We start from the raw sequence: 13,959 nt of genomic DNA on the forward strand, positions 1-13,959 counted from the left end.
TTGGGAATGAACCTAGGGTAAGGGTCAAACACCTATATATTACTAGACCACACTTGCCCTATTCTTTTGTTTCAATCAAAATTATCATTGGTTACATTTTTGGGAAGATCATAACTTCCATACTGTAAATGCTGAAACTTAACATTTATGCCACTTCAGGGGGATGGGATATGTCGACATAATAGTATTACTTCTCAGCATTCACATTAGAAAAGTGAACATATGATACATGTGTTATAAAGACAGGGCTGTTGTTACTTTGTGGTTACTGGTTATGACTGCAGTTTATGTCCCTTTTTAGGAAAAACTCTTTTGAACCCTTATTTTTTATCTAAAAGCGGTAGATTTCATCAGGAAATCGGTAGAGTGGTAGTAGAGTTAGTTTTGTCCTCCCACCAGAAGAGTTTACGTATCTGGATAACTTGATATAAAAAAACTTTTTTCAGGCATCACCATACATGCCATATTTTCTGGAGACCATTCAGGGGGATTTGTTCAAAAGTCTGAAAATTCAGGGGGATTTTGGTAGTATTCAGGGGGATTTTTTAGCAGATCTAATTCAGCAAAATTTCAAAGTATTTTAAGACGCAAGTACGAAAAAAAACAAATTGCCATAATTTTGAAAGGCTCCTGAGGGGATTATGTCCAGAATTTAAGGGGATTTTGGTCACATACCAGGGGATTTTCATCATTGCCATGTAGCATTACGGGCATGACACACATGCCAATTCACCTTGTTTACCCCTTTTTCCAGCACTTCATCTATATTTTTATGAGACACAACCATATTGCATAATAAAATCACTCACTTGCAAAATAGAATACTTCACAGAAAAATATGTTTCAGAGACAATTTAATGGGCTTACCTTCCTCTAAAATTGGATACAAAATCTGCTGCCTATGATCATAAATGATGACTTTCAGACTATTAGAGAGAATGGAATGAATTATCAATATTTTTCATTTCAGTTCCCAAATAGTCAGATTTGTTTGCTTCTGATAAAAAGCAAATGCATAATTTATTGTTTAAGTTCATAAACATATCTTCTTTTGGCATTGGTCAAAAAATAAAAACATCACCACCATAATAAATAAATAAAAGTCATTTCATCCGAATTGTCTACTTTCAGTTTCTCTTCTGGAAGTTCTGTTATTTTCCGATATTTGCGATGAAGGTCAATGTCATGTATGTAAACATATGTCAATGTCATGTATGTAAACATATTAGTGAGGCATAACAAAGAACAGCATTGTCTATTAGTTATAATAATCCTTTTCTTTAATGAATAATTTACTGTCACATTTTAATTATCAATCCTTTTGATGACAATGACACATGTTATGAAGAACGCTTTAATTTGTTACATCCTCTCTGATTGGATAAAAATTATAGTTTTAACCAATGAAAATCGTCCTTTTATCTGACCAGTCTAATTGACATTTCTTACGCAAATTCTGTCAGTTTCAATCAAAACAATACATGAAATGTGCCCTGCTGATTTATTAAGTGTCACCCAATAGGTGTTGTTAAAACACACCATCAGTTGATAATCCAATTAAGCTTCAAGACAGGAAGGGCATTATAACTGTAAACAGGCATATATAATTAAACCCTGTGATAAATTTGCGTAATTTTAAACACTTTAATTCCGGGGGATTTTCATCCCCCTCCGGGAGACCGGGGGATGGGTCGAAATTCCGGGGGATTTTATCCCCCTCCGGGGGATATGGCATGTATGCATCACATAATACAATAATTATACCTATAGTGTATTTATCTTTATGTTTTTTTGTCACCTGAAGTAATCAAAAGGCTCCTGTGTTATGGAGAATGATGAGGGGACCAGCACGATCTTCTACAGTGTGTCTAGAATAATTTTTAATTTCATGTAGTCTGATGAAGGCTCGGGTGTTACGGAGGATGCAGAGGAGACCAGTGCTGACCCTCTACATGGTGTACAGGCCCGAAGACCTCGGGACTTTCAAATCTTCATCAATCTTGTTGACTTCTGCAAGTAAGTTAGGGATGATACAGAAGATGAAGGAAAAACTGAATAAAAATAAGAAAAATGCTTTCTTTTCATATATTTACAATCTCATGATTGTATTTTAATTGAATATAAAAACAAAGAACACTTTTTTGTCTAAACCCCTTTGATCACCGGTTGTGGCTTCAGGCCATAGATGTGTTTTTTTACCCTTTCAGTGACTTGTTGCCAATGAAGCATTACCAACTGTTTGAGACATGGATCCTGCCAGTCTCCCACAGGCTCATTCTGCTGTCTACTGAGTGAGTACATTATGTATTATAAAAAAACTGAAATACATGTTTTCGTATTTCTGCTCTTCACAGCCCTGAAATGATCATGTGTAAATTGTACAAGCATTTACTGATATGATACATGTAAAGACTTGCGAATTGAATTGAATATGAAACATTCATTAGTAAGTTTTAGGCTGTTATTGAAGAAAAAAGGTAGAGGTATTGTCATGGCCTTTAAAAAACTCAACATAGGGCATAACTTAAAAAAATTTCAATGAAAGTTGGTACACATGTTGCCAAAGGCACATGAGCAGCAAAGCACGCAACTCCGGTTTCAATGTCCCTTGTTCGACTAAAAACAAACAGACAAGCACTGATGTTCGCTCCTTCGTAATCTTGTTTTAAATTGCATGTTTGGTTCTTTCAGCCACCCATTAGCCAGCGGTCTGTACAAGCTCCTCTCAGTGTGTATGAAGATTGCCAACAAACTCCACTTTTTCCAGGTAAACCACGCCCATTTTAAAAGAAATTTGGACCAGTGGGTTAAAATACGAAACTACAAATGAAGTTTGCCTTCATTTAACGTTGTATTTTATTCACAATTTATTTTTTTGCTAAAGAATTATTTAGCGGGAATTTTAATCCTCAAAATTATTAAGCAAGATTGAGAATACTGGGAAATGAGATGATAAAATTTGGCAAGAACCAACGGGATACAGCTACCCTTATAGTCGTCAAGAAATTATCAGTTATTTTACAGTATTGTTGATGTGTTTGTGCTTCATTTCTGACAGACCCAAGACGATGGTGATACTGAGAAAGGTGAGAAGATGGAAGTGAGCCAGGACAGCCCTGATATGACCACATGCTTCCTCCTGGTGAAGAAATTCTCTGCTGAGGTTTGTTTCTTCTCATTTGATTTAAGCTTCAGTAGACTTTGTGGGTTAATGTCAGAATAGGGATCCAGTTTGCGAGGCAACAAGATCCACTAGATCCACTTATTATATAACAAGGCAGACACTTAGATCACTAGGCAGACACTAATATCACTAGGCAGATTTTAAGATTTCTAGGCTTTGTTATGAACAAATAAAGACATTCAAGAAAATGCTCAGATTAAAATAAATAAATAAACAAATCTTTAAATAATAGATAGAAAATGATTGCAGTCAATGAGGGCCTCTTTCACAAGTTTCAGTTGTTACTGTTTTGTTATTCAAACAATTTCAATTCAGCAACAGTTCATCAAAAGGAAAATGCTAGTCAATCTATTTTGAACCACAGGTTTTGGTTCGTATGAAGCAGTACCGGGATGAGTTGTTGGCTGCCTGCCTCATCTTCATCCTGTCTCTACCCACACCCATCATATCAGACCAGATGAACGATGTGGTCGCAGCAATACAGGTATAATTGTAACATAGCATAGTCTGTAAAGGCCAAGAAATATTTTCATATCTTTTCTGTTAAAAAGTAATGCAGAAGTTAATGTCACTTACTTGTTTGTTTACATCGATTGTGACACGTGGTGACCCATGTGAGAGCTCCTTTGAAGTCGCATGATTCCTCACCCAGAAAATGAGCTATGGTAAACACAAACTCTGAATGTTACAAAATGGTACTTTTTTCCAGGTGACCTTGAAGATTGGTCTGAGCTACCTTCCCCTAGCCAATGTTGCCATGGATGCACTAGAGGTGTGGTCTAGAACACTTCCGTACTCTGTGATGGAAAAACATTACCCTAGCATTCTTCCCTGCCTTGACAGCTTCCTTAAAACTACTGAACAAGGTATTTATTCAGGGGCGTAGCTTCCTATAGACCCTGTAGGCCGCGGCCTACACATTGCCCCAGAAAGTCAAAAAAATAAAAATGCCAAAAATGCAATAAAAATCGGAGGGGGTAGGGGTAAATGGAACACCAGAAACAAGATTTGCCAAGAATAGACAGTGATTGATTCGTCGGAATCTACACGTATGGAATGATTTATTTTCTATACTGTACACCCCAAGGAAGATTTCGAACGACTGGAGCCCGCATATTCAAAAGTTTTGACCGGCCGCGTTTTGGAAAGTTCCGTCTTTTAAACATTTCAAACAATGTTTGGTGGGCGCTTTTTCTTTGAACTGTAAACAGACCAAGAGCCTGACAGAGGTCATCATGGCCGAAAAAGTTCCAACGTATCCGGATATCGGATGTCTTACCTTACCCCCTGTAGATGAAGACACCAAACAAAAGTTATTAAATGGAACCTGGCCATCATGTCTTCAGTTCCCATTTCCAACATGGTCAGTCTTTTACTTTAGTCTTATTAAATTGTGTGCTCAGTACTGTAACTTACAGACCAGTATATTTTTTAAAGTGGAATTGTCCTGTCAGTAAGAAATAAAAATGTAAACCAGTTTAGATACATTTACTATCTAAACCAGTTACATAGATTTACTACGTAAAGCAGTGACTGTATTTTTTTGTACTGGAAATATGTGGCTTTAATGTTTAATTTGTGTATTGGTTTAAATTATTAATCCACACTGAGACAATAGCGTTGAGGATCAGTGCTCGCCTGGCATCCGGAAATAACGCGTTCGATTCCCGGTCCGGCTAAAAAAAAAATTACTTATTTTTTGTCTTGTAACAATTTTAATTTTAAATACAAATATTTATTATTGTATTTTCTTTTCCAGGGCATTTGAAACAAATAGTATTCTGCGAAAACTCAGCGGAAAACGGTTAATGGAAACACCATGGTTGAGGTACTCCATGACAAAGGATGCTGTCTTTTGTGTGAACTGCTGTTTGTTCGGAGGCATAGACGGCCGAGAGATAACTTTTACAGCCGGCACATGTGATTGGAAGAATATTTCCATGCTAATTAAACGTCATGCAGTTGAAAAATCCCATCTTGATGCATCTGTTCGTGCTGAAGGCTATATGGATATCTTGTCCGAAAATGTGAATCGATAAACAAAACGGTATCCACCAGTGCGAAAGAATCGGTAAACAAAAATCAATACATATTGTCCAGAATTATCGAAGTAATTGTGCTTTGTGCAAAGCAAAATATACCATTACGCGGACACACCGAAAATAACAGCAGTTTCATGGCTATACTGAGAACCTTTGCACAAAATGACCAAATCCTAGCAAATCATCTAGACAACGCACACTATAACAGTAAATACACTTCACCAGAAATCCAAAATGAATTAATTGGCATTTGCGCAAGTCAGGTGAAGAAACAACTTTGGAAGACTGTCGGTCCTGCCCCTATTATGCCATCATGGTTGATGAAGCAACAGATAAATTGACAAAAGAACAATTGTCTTTTTGCGTGCGTTTTGTCGATGGGAGTTGCGTAGTCAGAGAAGAATTTCTTGGATTCGTCGAGTGTGAATCGATAAGGGGAGTCACACTTTGCGCAAACATTGTGGAGTACTTGCAAGAAGCAAATCTCGATCTACTTAAGATTAGAGCTCAGTGCTATGACGGTGCGTCAAACATGTCTGGGAAATTTCGAGGACTTCAAGCTCTTATCCGTGAACGTTCACCACATGCAAATTACGTGCATTGCAAATCGCATTGTTTGAATCTGTCTTTGATCCATAGTTCGAACATTCCTTGTGTAAGAACCATGATGTCGACTGTTCAGGACATAAGCTTCCTGTTTGATTATTCTGCTAAACGGTTGCTCGCATTCCAGAACGAGCTGTCACACGATGTTGCTACCCAAGAGGAAATGAACCAGCGCACTAAGCTCATACTCTGTGTGAAACACGTTGGTCCAGTCGGGCAGACGCTCTTGAACATTTCAAGAATGCATTCCCTGTAGTGGTTCACGCATTGGAGACATTACAGGCAGATGGCGACGAAAAGGCAGGGCAATATCTGGGCGCCATATTGCGTTTTGAATTTATAATTGCGCTCCTTGTGGCGGAACACATTCTGAGTAGCACTGTTCCCCTGACAAATCTCCTACAAAAGCAGGATAATGACTTGTTGCATGCTGTGAGTGAAACACGCGTAGTTATTAAGCTGTGCAACGATGAAAGGGCTGATCAGTATGTTTGGGATGCTCTGTACAACAAGGCCGTAGATGTTAGCGCCGATTTTGACATTCAACCATCAATGCCGAGAAGAGCTGGTCGACAGCAGAACAGAGCTAACCCTGATGTCCAAACGGTGTCTGATTACTACAGGGTTATTTTGTATAATGTTTTCCTGGACCATTTAGTTCAGGAAATGGAAACTCGCATTCTGGGTAATGAAGATCGGTATTGCGCGCAACACTTATTGCCTTCCAAACTGGCTGACCTGCGGGATAATATGCTGCCGACAATATATGCCGCCTTTGCCCCCGACCTTCCTCAGACATACGAGACATTCAAGTCGGAAATTTCTAGATGGAGAGTTAGATGGAGTATGACAGACATTAAGTCTTCAATACTCCAAGACACCCTTCAGCAGACGTGCAAGGACTTGTATCCTTGCATTTGTACCATCATCGGTGTGCTTTTGACCATGCCACCGACGTCGGCCACATGTGAAAGGTCATTTAGTGGTATGAAACGCATAAAGAACTATTTGCGAACAACAATGACATCTGACAGGCTGTCGTCGTTAGCCTTGATCCATGTTCACAAGGACATGAACATTGATATTGACCAAGTGATTAACGTGTTTGCCTCAGAGACTAGACTTTTTCTGAATTGAAGTTGGATTATTGTTACTTTGACAATGACTTGAAACGCATTCAGATGTTAAAAGTTGATCTCGCTAGTTTTTCCTCTTGTCTTTTACTTGCAATTATTTCTGATATTTCATGAATTTCAAAATCTTTTATAAGGTATACAAAATACTAGAAGGTAACAGCATATTGTTGAACATATTGGCATAACATATATTTAATTCATCAATATAATTATGTTAATGCTGAAAACAAACCTCAAGTGGAAAAGAGCCAGCAATTAGTGTATTAATTAACAATATAAAATCAATGTTCAGTTGCTGTCAAATTTATTCTAGTCAAGAAACTTAAATCTAAGTAATATTTTATGATATATATGGTCTGTGAAACATTCTTTTTTGTACCAAATATACGCCAAAACGCACCTCTGACATTCTTGGGTCAATTTTTTTTCTGGGGGAGCATGCCCCCAGGCCCCCCTCACATTCGGCCTACACATTGATTCCATCCAAGCTATGCCCCTGTTATTAGTTTTTACGTCTAGTAAGACCATACCAATTAAACATCCTTTGAACTTTCAAAATGTAGAGACTGCTTTGAGGACTTTTTTCTCCATATTCATTACAAAGATATTTGTAGCAGTATTGGTTTTATTTATGGCTGTCAATACTGTATTTGGAACTCTCAGCCGATTCTTGTTACTCTCTAACGTGCTAAGATGACTTAGTCAAAGTGACTCATTCTAATTCATGGGCTTTAAAACATACAGTAATTGAACCACTGATTATTCAGCTTGATAATGGTTTAACATATTTAAGACAAACAAGTAAATTATTAATTGTGTTTCATCCTCTTAAAGGAGCAGAGACTGTGGAGACGAGTGTAAGCACAAACAAGAGTGGATCAGGCAAGGGCAGGAAGAAACTAGCCCAGCGATTGGTCAGGGAGAAAAAGAACACTAGCAAGGTGAGTGATCAATGTAGTGTCAAGGTTATATGCCTGATTCAAGGGTTAAAACTCATCAAATAGAGCTATTGCAGAAAGAAATTTGATTTTTTTTTGTAGTTTTACGAGAGTCTTAAAGTACTGGATGAAGGGTGACAAAAGCATAAAACCCTGGTAAGAGCTAAATGAAATCTTTAAAGTTGACTGGCTTATTGTACTGAGAAGCAAGTTCGGTGTATTTTTTGTACAAGATTAGGAACTTTCAATTTCCAGAAGTACGGTACCCAGCTCAGCCAGGTCAGACAGAGAGTGATGTGGTATCTGGGTCAGCTGGGAGGCAGTGTGAATATCAATCTTCTGGCTGACACGGATCAGAAAATAGCGGAATGTGCCATCGCTTGGGATACGGAACAGCATCTCAAGTTTGACATGCCATTTGTGGATATGAAACCTACACTGTATTTAGGTATTTTCATGTTTATTTGCCTTGGGTGCATTTAGTATGATAGTGATGTAGCTTGGATTTTGTAGGCACTTGTTCTTTTTATTTATAAATATTACATTTTATCAAAGGAAAGACAAGAATCAGTCTGTTTGTCATATAATAAACTGCTAATGCCTCCGATCATTAAATGAAATTATGCTGCATGTATAGATACTTGCAATGTTGTTTATTTGTGGTTTACCATACTAGATTACTAACTTGTCATTAAGTACCATTATGGTTTAAAAACGGGTTTAAAGATAACTCTAGAAGCCCAGTCTTATTCCTCAATTTTTGCTGACTGTTTAATGCAAATCTTTTGAACATTGTTCAACTTTCCATTCAATAATGAAATAGCTCAATCAAAAGAGATCATCAAACCAAGGTTGCAGCATGTTAGCTTTTTCACTAAATACATATTTCCATTCATTTCAGATCCATTTCTACCCTATGTTGTTGAAATAGCTACCACGTCCAGAAAATGTCAAACAAAAATCATCAGCTACTCCATTTCCTAGTGTTGTAACATCAGTATTTCCATACCTGTTTCCTACTTAATTTCAGATCCATTTCTACCCCATGTTGTTGAACTAGCAACCACGTCCAGTGATCGTCAAACCAAGGTAGCAGCCTGTGAACTACTCCATTCCCTAATTTTGTACAGTATTGGTCGAGGCGCCCAGCAGCCAGGGGCCAGGATAGAAAGGGCTTCCATGGGGCCATTGTTTAAACACATCTTCCCCGCCATGCTGAAACTGTCCTGTGATGTTGAACTGGTAAGTTCTATGGATAGAGTTTGTTTAAACCTCAAAGGGAATTTTGATTCATCTCATATTTTGTTTATTTTATAATAGTTGATTTAATTTCCATTGTGATATCAGTTGAAACCTGAAATGAATCACTCTTGAGTCTTTTTCCTGGGTGGAAACTGATGTTCTTTTTAAGAGACCATGAGAAAGTTCACTTGGTGTGGTTTGAACCCACAACCTCTTCGGTTAGAGGAGGTCACCTTTACCGCTTGATCTTATATTTATGATTATTTCTTCGTGTTTACAATGACTCCCAAATATGTTGTGTAGCATGTACTGTCAGAATGAACTTAATCATAGAAATCTTTTACCAATAATACTGTTTTTACCTTTTTCAATGTCTCAACATTGTAGGTGGCCCGTCAACTATTTGAGCCACTGACAATGCAGGTCATCCACTGGTTTACAGGTGGCAAGAAAACTGAGAGTGAGGAAACAATCACACTGCTGGATGCCATCTATGTGAGTTCTAAGGGCCGTTCAATAGGAAATTGAAAAATGGTCTAAAATTGGAATCAATCATCTTGAATAATCAGCCAAGCAATTTGCATTTATTTGGCTAACTTGGTACACATGAAAAAAGTCCTGTAAATAAGTTCTGAAATAAAACACATACATGTTTTGAAAAAGGAAAACTTTTTGGCATAGGCTTAAAGTGCTATTGTCTTTAGACTTAAGTTGCCAATTCGTTGAGTTTTAAAAGCTAACTGTTTTCATGATTTAAGCCTCAACTTTCATTAGTTTTGAATTGACCTTCCATGGTTCTCTTATAGGCTGGTATGATTCAACAGAGTGATACAGCCCAGCGGGATTTCTGTGCCAGATGTCTGCATGAGTTTCTGAGATGGTCCATCAAACAAACATCAGCAAAGGTATTCATTGAAATGGCTTTTGGATTATCTTATTATACTTAATATAGGCCCCCAAACAAAGTTTGAAGGGGGGACATATTGGAGTCACCATGCATTTGATCGGTCAGGCAGTCTGTTTGAATGGTTGTTAAACTTCTTCTAAGGTAAAAAAAGCTATCATTCTGATACATTTTACACAGCCTTACCATCATGTAAAGTAGTGCCCATGTTTTTGTGAATTTCAGATTACACAACTTCGAGTTATGTGCCCTTTATCATGCTTTTACACTTTTAGCTATATCAAACTGATTAATCTAACTACTCCTATTGCAGTTTAAAGAGGTATTACTCTGATACTTAGTACACATTATCTCATGATGTGAAATATTACCTGGTATATTTTTCGTGAGTGACTGATCTCATCCTGAGTTAAATGCCTTTGAATAGGATTTTTACTCTTGGCAATATCAAATTTTAGGAAGCATCCTACTTCCAGGGTTTTGAAATTATTATGAAATAATGTGAAATATGATGTCATTGTTTCCGGTAACTTAAAATAGAATGGCAGCAAAATGCTAAAAAAAAAATAATTAAAAAATTGCTAGACTCATTTCTTGTTGGGGTTTAAATATTTTACTCATGTACATGTAATACTTTGTCAACAGGCTGCAGAGAACAACCCAGCCAATGCAAAATCAGTTTTGAAGAGAATATTCAGTTATTCACGTCATCCAAGCCCATTCAAAAGACTCGGGGCCGCGCTGGCATTCAACAACATATACACAGTGTTCAGGTAAGTTTTGACTATGGAAAATGCAACTTTATGTTATGTCAAATATGTGTGACACAAAACATCTGTGATATTCATGTCTACTGGCTCCCAGTTTGTGATGCTCATAGTTTGACAACAAAAATGCTCTTTAAAATGTTTGTATTATAGACAAAATAAAATTCATGTGTTGGGAAATGTTGGTAACAGATTTTCCTATGGAATTTGGCTAGTGTTTTGCCTTTTGTGCCGAGCTATCATCCTGGTGCCAAAACTCAAGTCTTGGAAATAAAACAAACAAAACACTGTTCAAAATATTCACATGAATCTTGGTACACACGTTGCCAGAGACAATTTACACGTTTGAATATGTACAGCAAGGCCTGTAACTCTGGCTTTAATAATTATCAAGTTATGCCCCTTTTTTGCTGAAAAACAACTAACGTGTGCATTGACATTTGCTTCGCAGTGCTCTTTTTATGATTCAAATGTTATTACTATAATGCCACTGAAATATTTGCACCTTGAATTTTCAGAGAGGAAGAGCCCCTGGTGAATATGTTCACGTTTGAACTACTGGTCAACTTTGTAGAGAGCCTCGCCATGGCACACAGTGACGAAAAGTCTTTAGGTATATAATGGTCGTTATAAAGTGAGCGGGGGAGGGGGAAACATTTGAAGATTTTAAAAAATGCTCAGGCATTTCATTGCTCTCGCAACAACAGGCTCAACTGCAAATGCCAACGCTGCTCAGAAATTTTAAATGTAAATTCATCCAGTTGAGTCTTACTGTTCTAGTTTAGGAAATCATGACATCATTATCAATGTGAAATTGCCATGAAAAGTTCTTTATGTTACTGATTGATGAGCGATGTAGCTCTACCTAGTTTCTGACTATTCACAGGGACCCAGGAGCAGTGTAGTAAGGCCCTGGAGCACATTGAAAAGATAATCAAACACAAATCAGCTCTGCTGAAGGCTGACAATAAATTACGGATCCAGCCAAGGTAATGTTGAAGAGAGTTACTTTACTTTAATAGTTAATACTCATTTATTTAAGGTTGATGGTGATGAAAGCTGTGTGGAGCTGATACGCCCCTTGATAAGATTCACAAATATTTTGAGTCTGAGTCTGACCCATTGGTATCAAAAAGTACTGGTGTCCATTTTGAGAGGCGATAGTGTTCCCCTGGTGGAGATCAAACCTGGAACCTCTTTGCTGAGAGGCAGGCATAAATTCCAGTAGACTTCTATCACCCCTTCTTACTTTGGAAGTTGCTTTTAAGTTACCGGTAGATCTCGACTTGTGTGATAATGATTTAATGTTGAATAACTTTTCAGGATATAATTTCAGTACATTATTTAATATTGAGCTGAAAACATAGTGATGAATATAGAAATTTGCTGTATGAAATTATGAAATAAGTTACTATGGTCTAAAAACTTTGGAACAGACATGTATGTACATTGTACATCTGAGCTCAGTTTGTGAATTTATGTTTTAGTGTACTGATATCGTGTTCCCTAAATGATTTAATGAATTAAAATCAAATGCAACACTTAATAACCACATAAATAACTCTTATTCACAAGATTTGAAATGTTAATTGAATCCTTTACGTTGTTTTGAAAATGTCTGTTCTTTGAAGAAAAAAAATCTAAGTATTGTCATGACCTTAATGTCACTGGCAGTGTCAGTGTGCAACAACCTTAACCTTGGTATAAATAAAAAAGTATTATATGAAACAAATGTCAAGGCCCGTAACTTTGACTTTAACAATTTTTTGGTTATGCCCCTTTTTTGACTGAAAAACAACATATGAGTTTGGCTTTCACTAAGCAGCATTCTTGTTTATTAATCCTCCCAGGAATTGGTCATCTCGAACCCTTGAAATTGCTGTTCGTTGGTTGTCTAAGCAATGTGGCCGACCGCAGACCGAGTGTAGACACGCCTGCATGAAACTGGCATATAACCTTTGTACACAACTTGGAGGTAGGTATAATGATGGAAAATGCAGTTTTGTAATGTAGTTTTTGTCAAAGGTTCAATAATTAAAGGTTTACAAGTATTCGTACATGTGCCATGCGATACAGACAAAATATATATCAATTGATTTTATTCTTTCACATTAAAAAGTAAAATTCTGTTAATTTGATAGCCACACCTTTGTAACAAAACACTGATGTATAAACTTTAAGGTACAAAACATATCTTTTACAGGCATCAAGACCCCAGTGAAGTTCTTTCAAGCATGTCTCAAAGGAAAAGGGCCTTCATATTGGATACAGAGGTATGAATGTTTAACATTAGCATCTGTAATCAATAGATACCACTATGTTTCTTAACCCTTTAGCGCATGTATACGAGATAGGCCGACATAGCTCATTAGCAAATGTAAACACATCTGGCCGACCCTATACACTACTGGCATACATGTGAACATGGTGCAATAAATAACTTGTCAAATCACTTCACACTTCGGCTGAGATCGTTGCTTAGTTATACCACTACGGTACGAAAGACCACTAATCAGCATTCTTTGTTAATTGGCATCCTACTTATGAGCATTTTTTAAATATCAAAGACATTAAAAAACTGTCAAAACATCAAAGAAAACAACATTTCCAAGGTGTTATTAATTATGTACAGTGTATGAAATTTTACGACATATTGGCGGAAAAATTGACATACACAATTCTGCAGTCATCTGCACCCACACTCCAACTTGTTTTGGCAGTCTGATTTAATTTTTTAGCAGCTCTTCTGAATATAAACTTGTTTTTACAAGTCAGAGTTAATATTACTTCTGTTTCTTAGCAAAAACACTGACATTTGACAAGTCTCTTAACCATGGCGTATTTAATGCGTATTTTCCGAAAATCTAAAAATAGTAACAAATATCAAGTTTTTGTTTACATTGTTTCCATCATTGTTTTTGACTGAAAAATAAAGAAATTAGAAATTCTACCGCTTATGAACCCAAACTACCGCTTTTGAGACCTAAATCTACCCCTCTGTTATTGCAAAAGGTTCACATGTATGACTACTGGATGTAAACGCATCGGCCGCATATTTCAATAGGGTCATTTTAATACTTCAATTTTGCATCTGGGATGTTTATAATACTGAAGCTTTACCTTTTGTGTATTGATTTTTC

General features: G+C 36.9%; 1 protein-coding gene across 2 annotated transcripts in view; it reads left to right on the forward strand.

Annotated features, from left to right (window-relative positions):
• LOC128203635 (DNA-dependent protein kinase catalytic subunit-like) overlaps window positions 1–13,959 on the forward strand; it is a 106,869-nt gene that overhangs the window by 28,962 nt on the left and 63,948 nt on the right. For both annotated transcript variants that reach the window (XM_052905138.1, XM_052905147.1), the window contains exons 16-31: window positions 1,895–2,016; window positions 2,208–2,291; window positions 2,692–2,767; window positions 3,059–3,163; window positions 3,549–3,668; window positions 3,894–4,050; window positions 7,803–7,909; window positions 8,162–8,354; window positions 8,937–9,148; window positions 9,536–9,643; window positions 9,955–10,053; window positions 10,698–10,825; window positions 11,338–11,432; window positions 11,706–11,808; window positions 12,670–12,794; window positions 13,023–13,092. In XM_052905138.1, coding sequence (XP_052761098.1) covers window positions 1,895–2,016; window positions 2,208–2,291; window positions 2,692–2,767; window positions 3,059–3,163; window positions 3,549–3,668; window positions 3,894–4,050; window positions 7,803–7,909; window positions 8,162–8,354; window positions 8,937–9,148; window positions 9,536–9,643; window positions 9,955–10,053; window positions 10,698–10,825; window positions 11,338–11,432; window positions 11,706–11,808; window positions 12,670–12,794; window positions 13,023–13,092 — 1,904 coding nt within the window. The remainder of the gene's footprint in view (window positions 1–1,894; window positions 2,017–2,207; window positions 2,292–2,691; window positions 2,768–3,058; window positions 3,164–3,548; window positions 3,669–3,893; window positions 4,051–7,802; window positions 7,910–8,161; window positions 8,355–8,936; window positions 9,149–9,535; window positions 9,644–9,954; window positions 10,054–10,697; window positions 10,826–11,337; window positions 11,433–11,705; window positions 11,809–12,669; window positions 12,795–13,022; window positions 13,093–13,959) is intronic.

Source organism: Mya arenaria, chromosome 2 (genome assembly GCF_026914265.1).
Source record: "Mya arenaria isolate MELC-2E11 chromosome 2, ASM2691426v1".
NCBI classification, from domain to species: Eukaryota; Metazoa; Mollusca; class Bivalvia; order Myida; family Myidae; genus Mya; species Mya arenaria.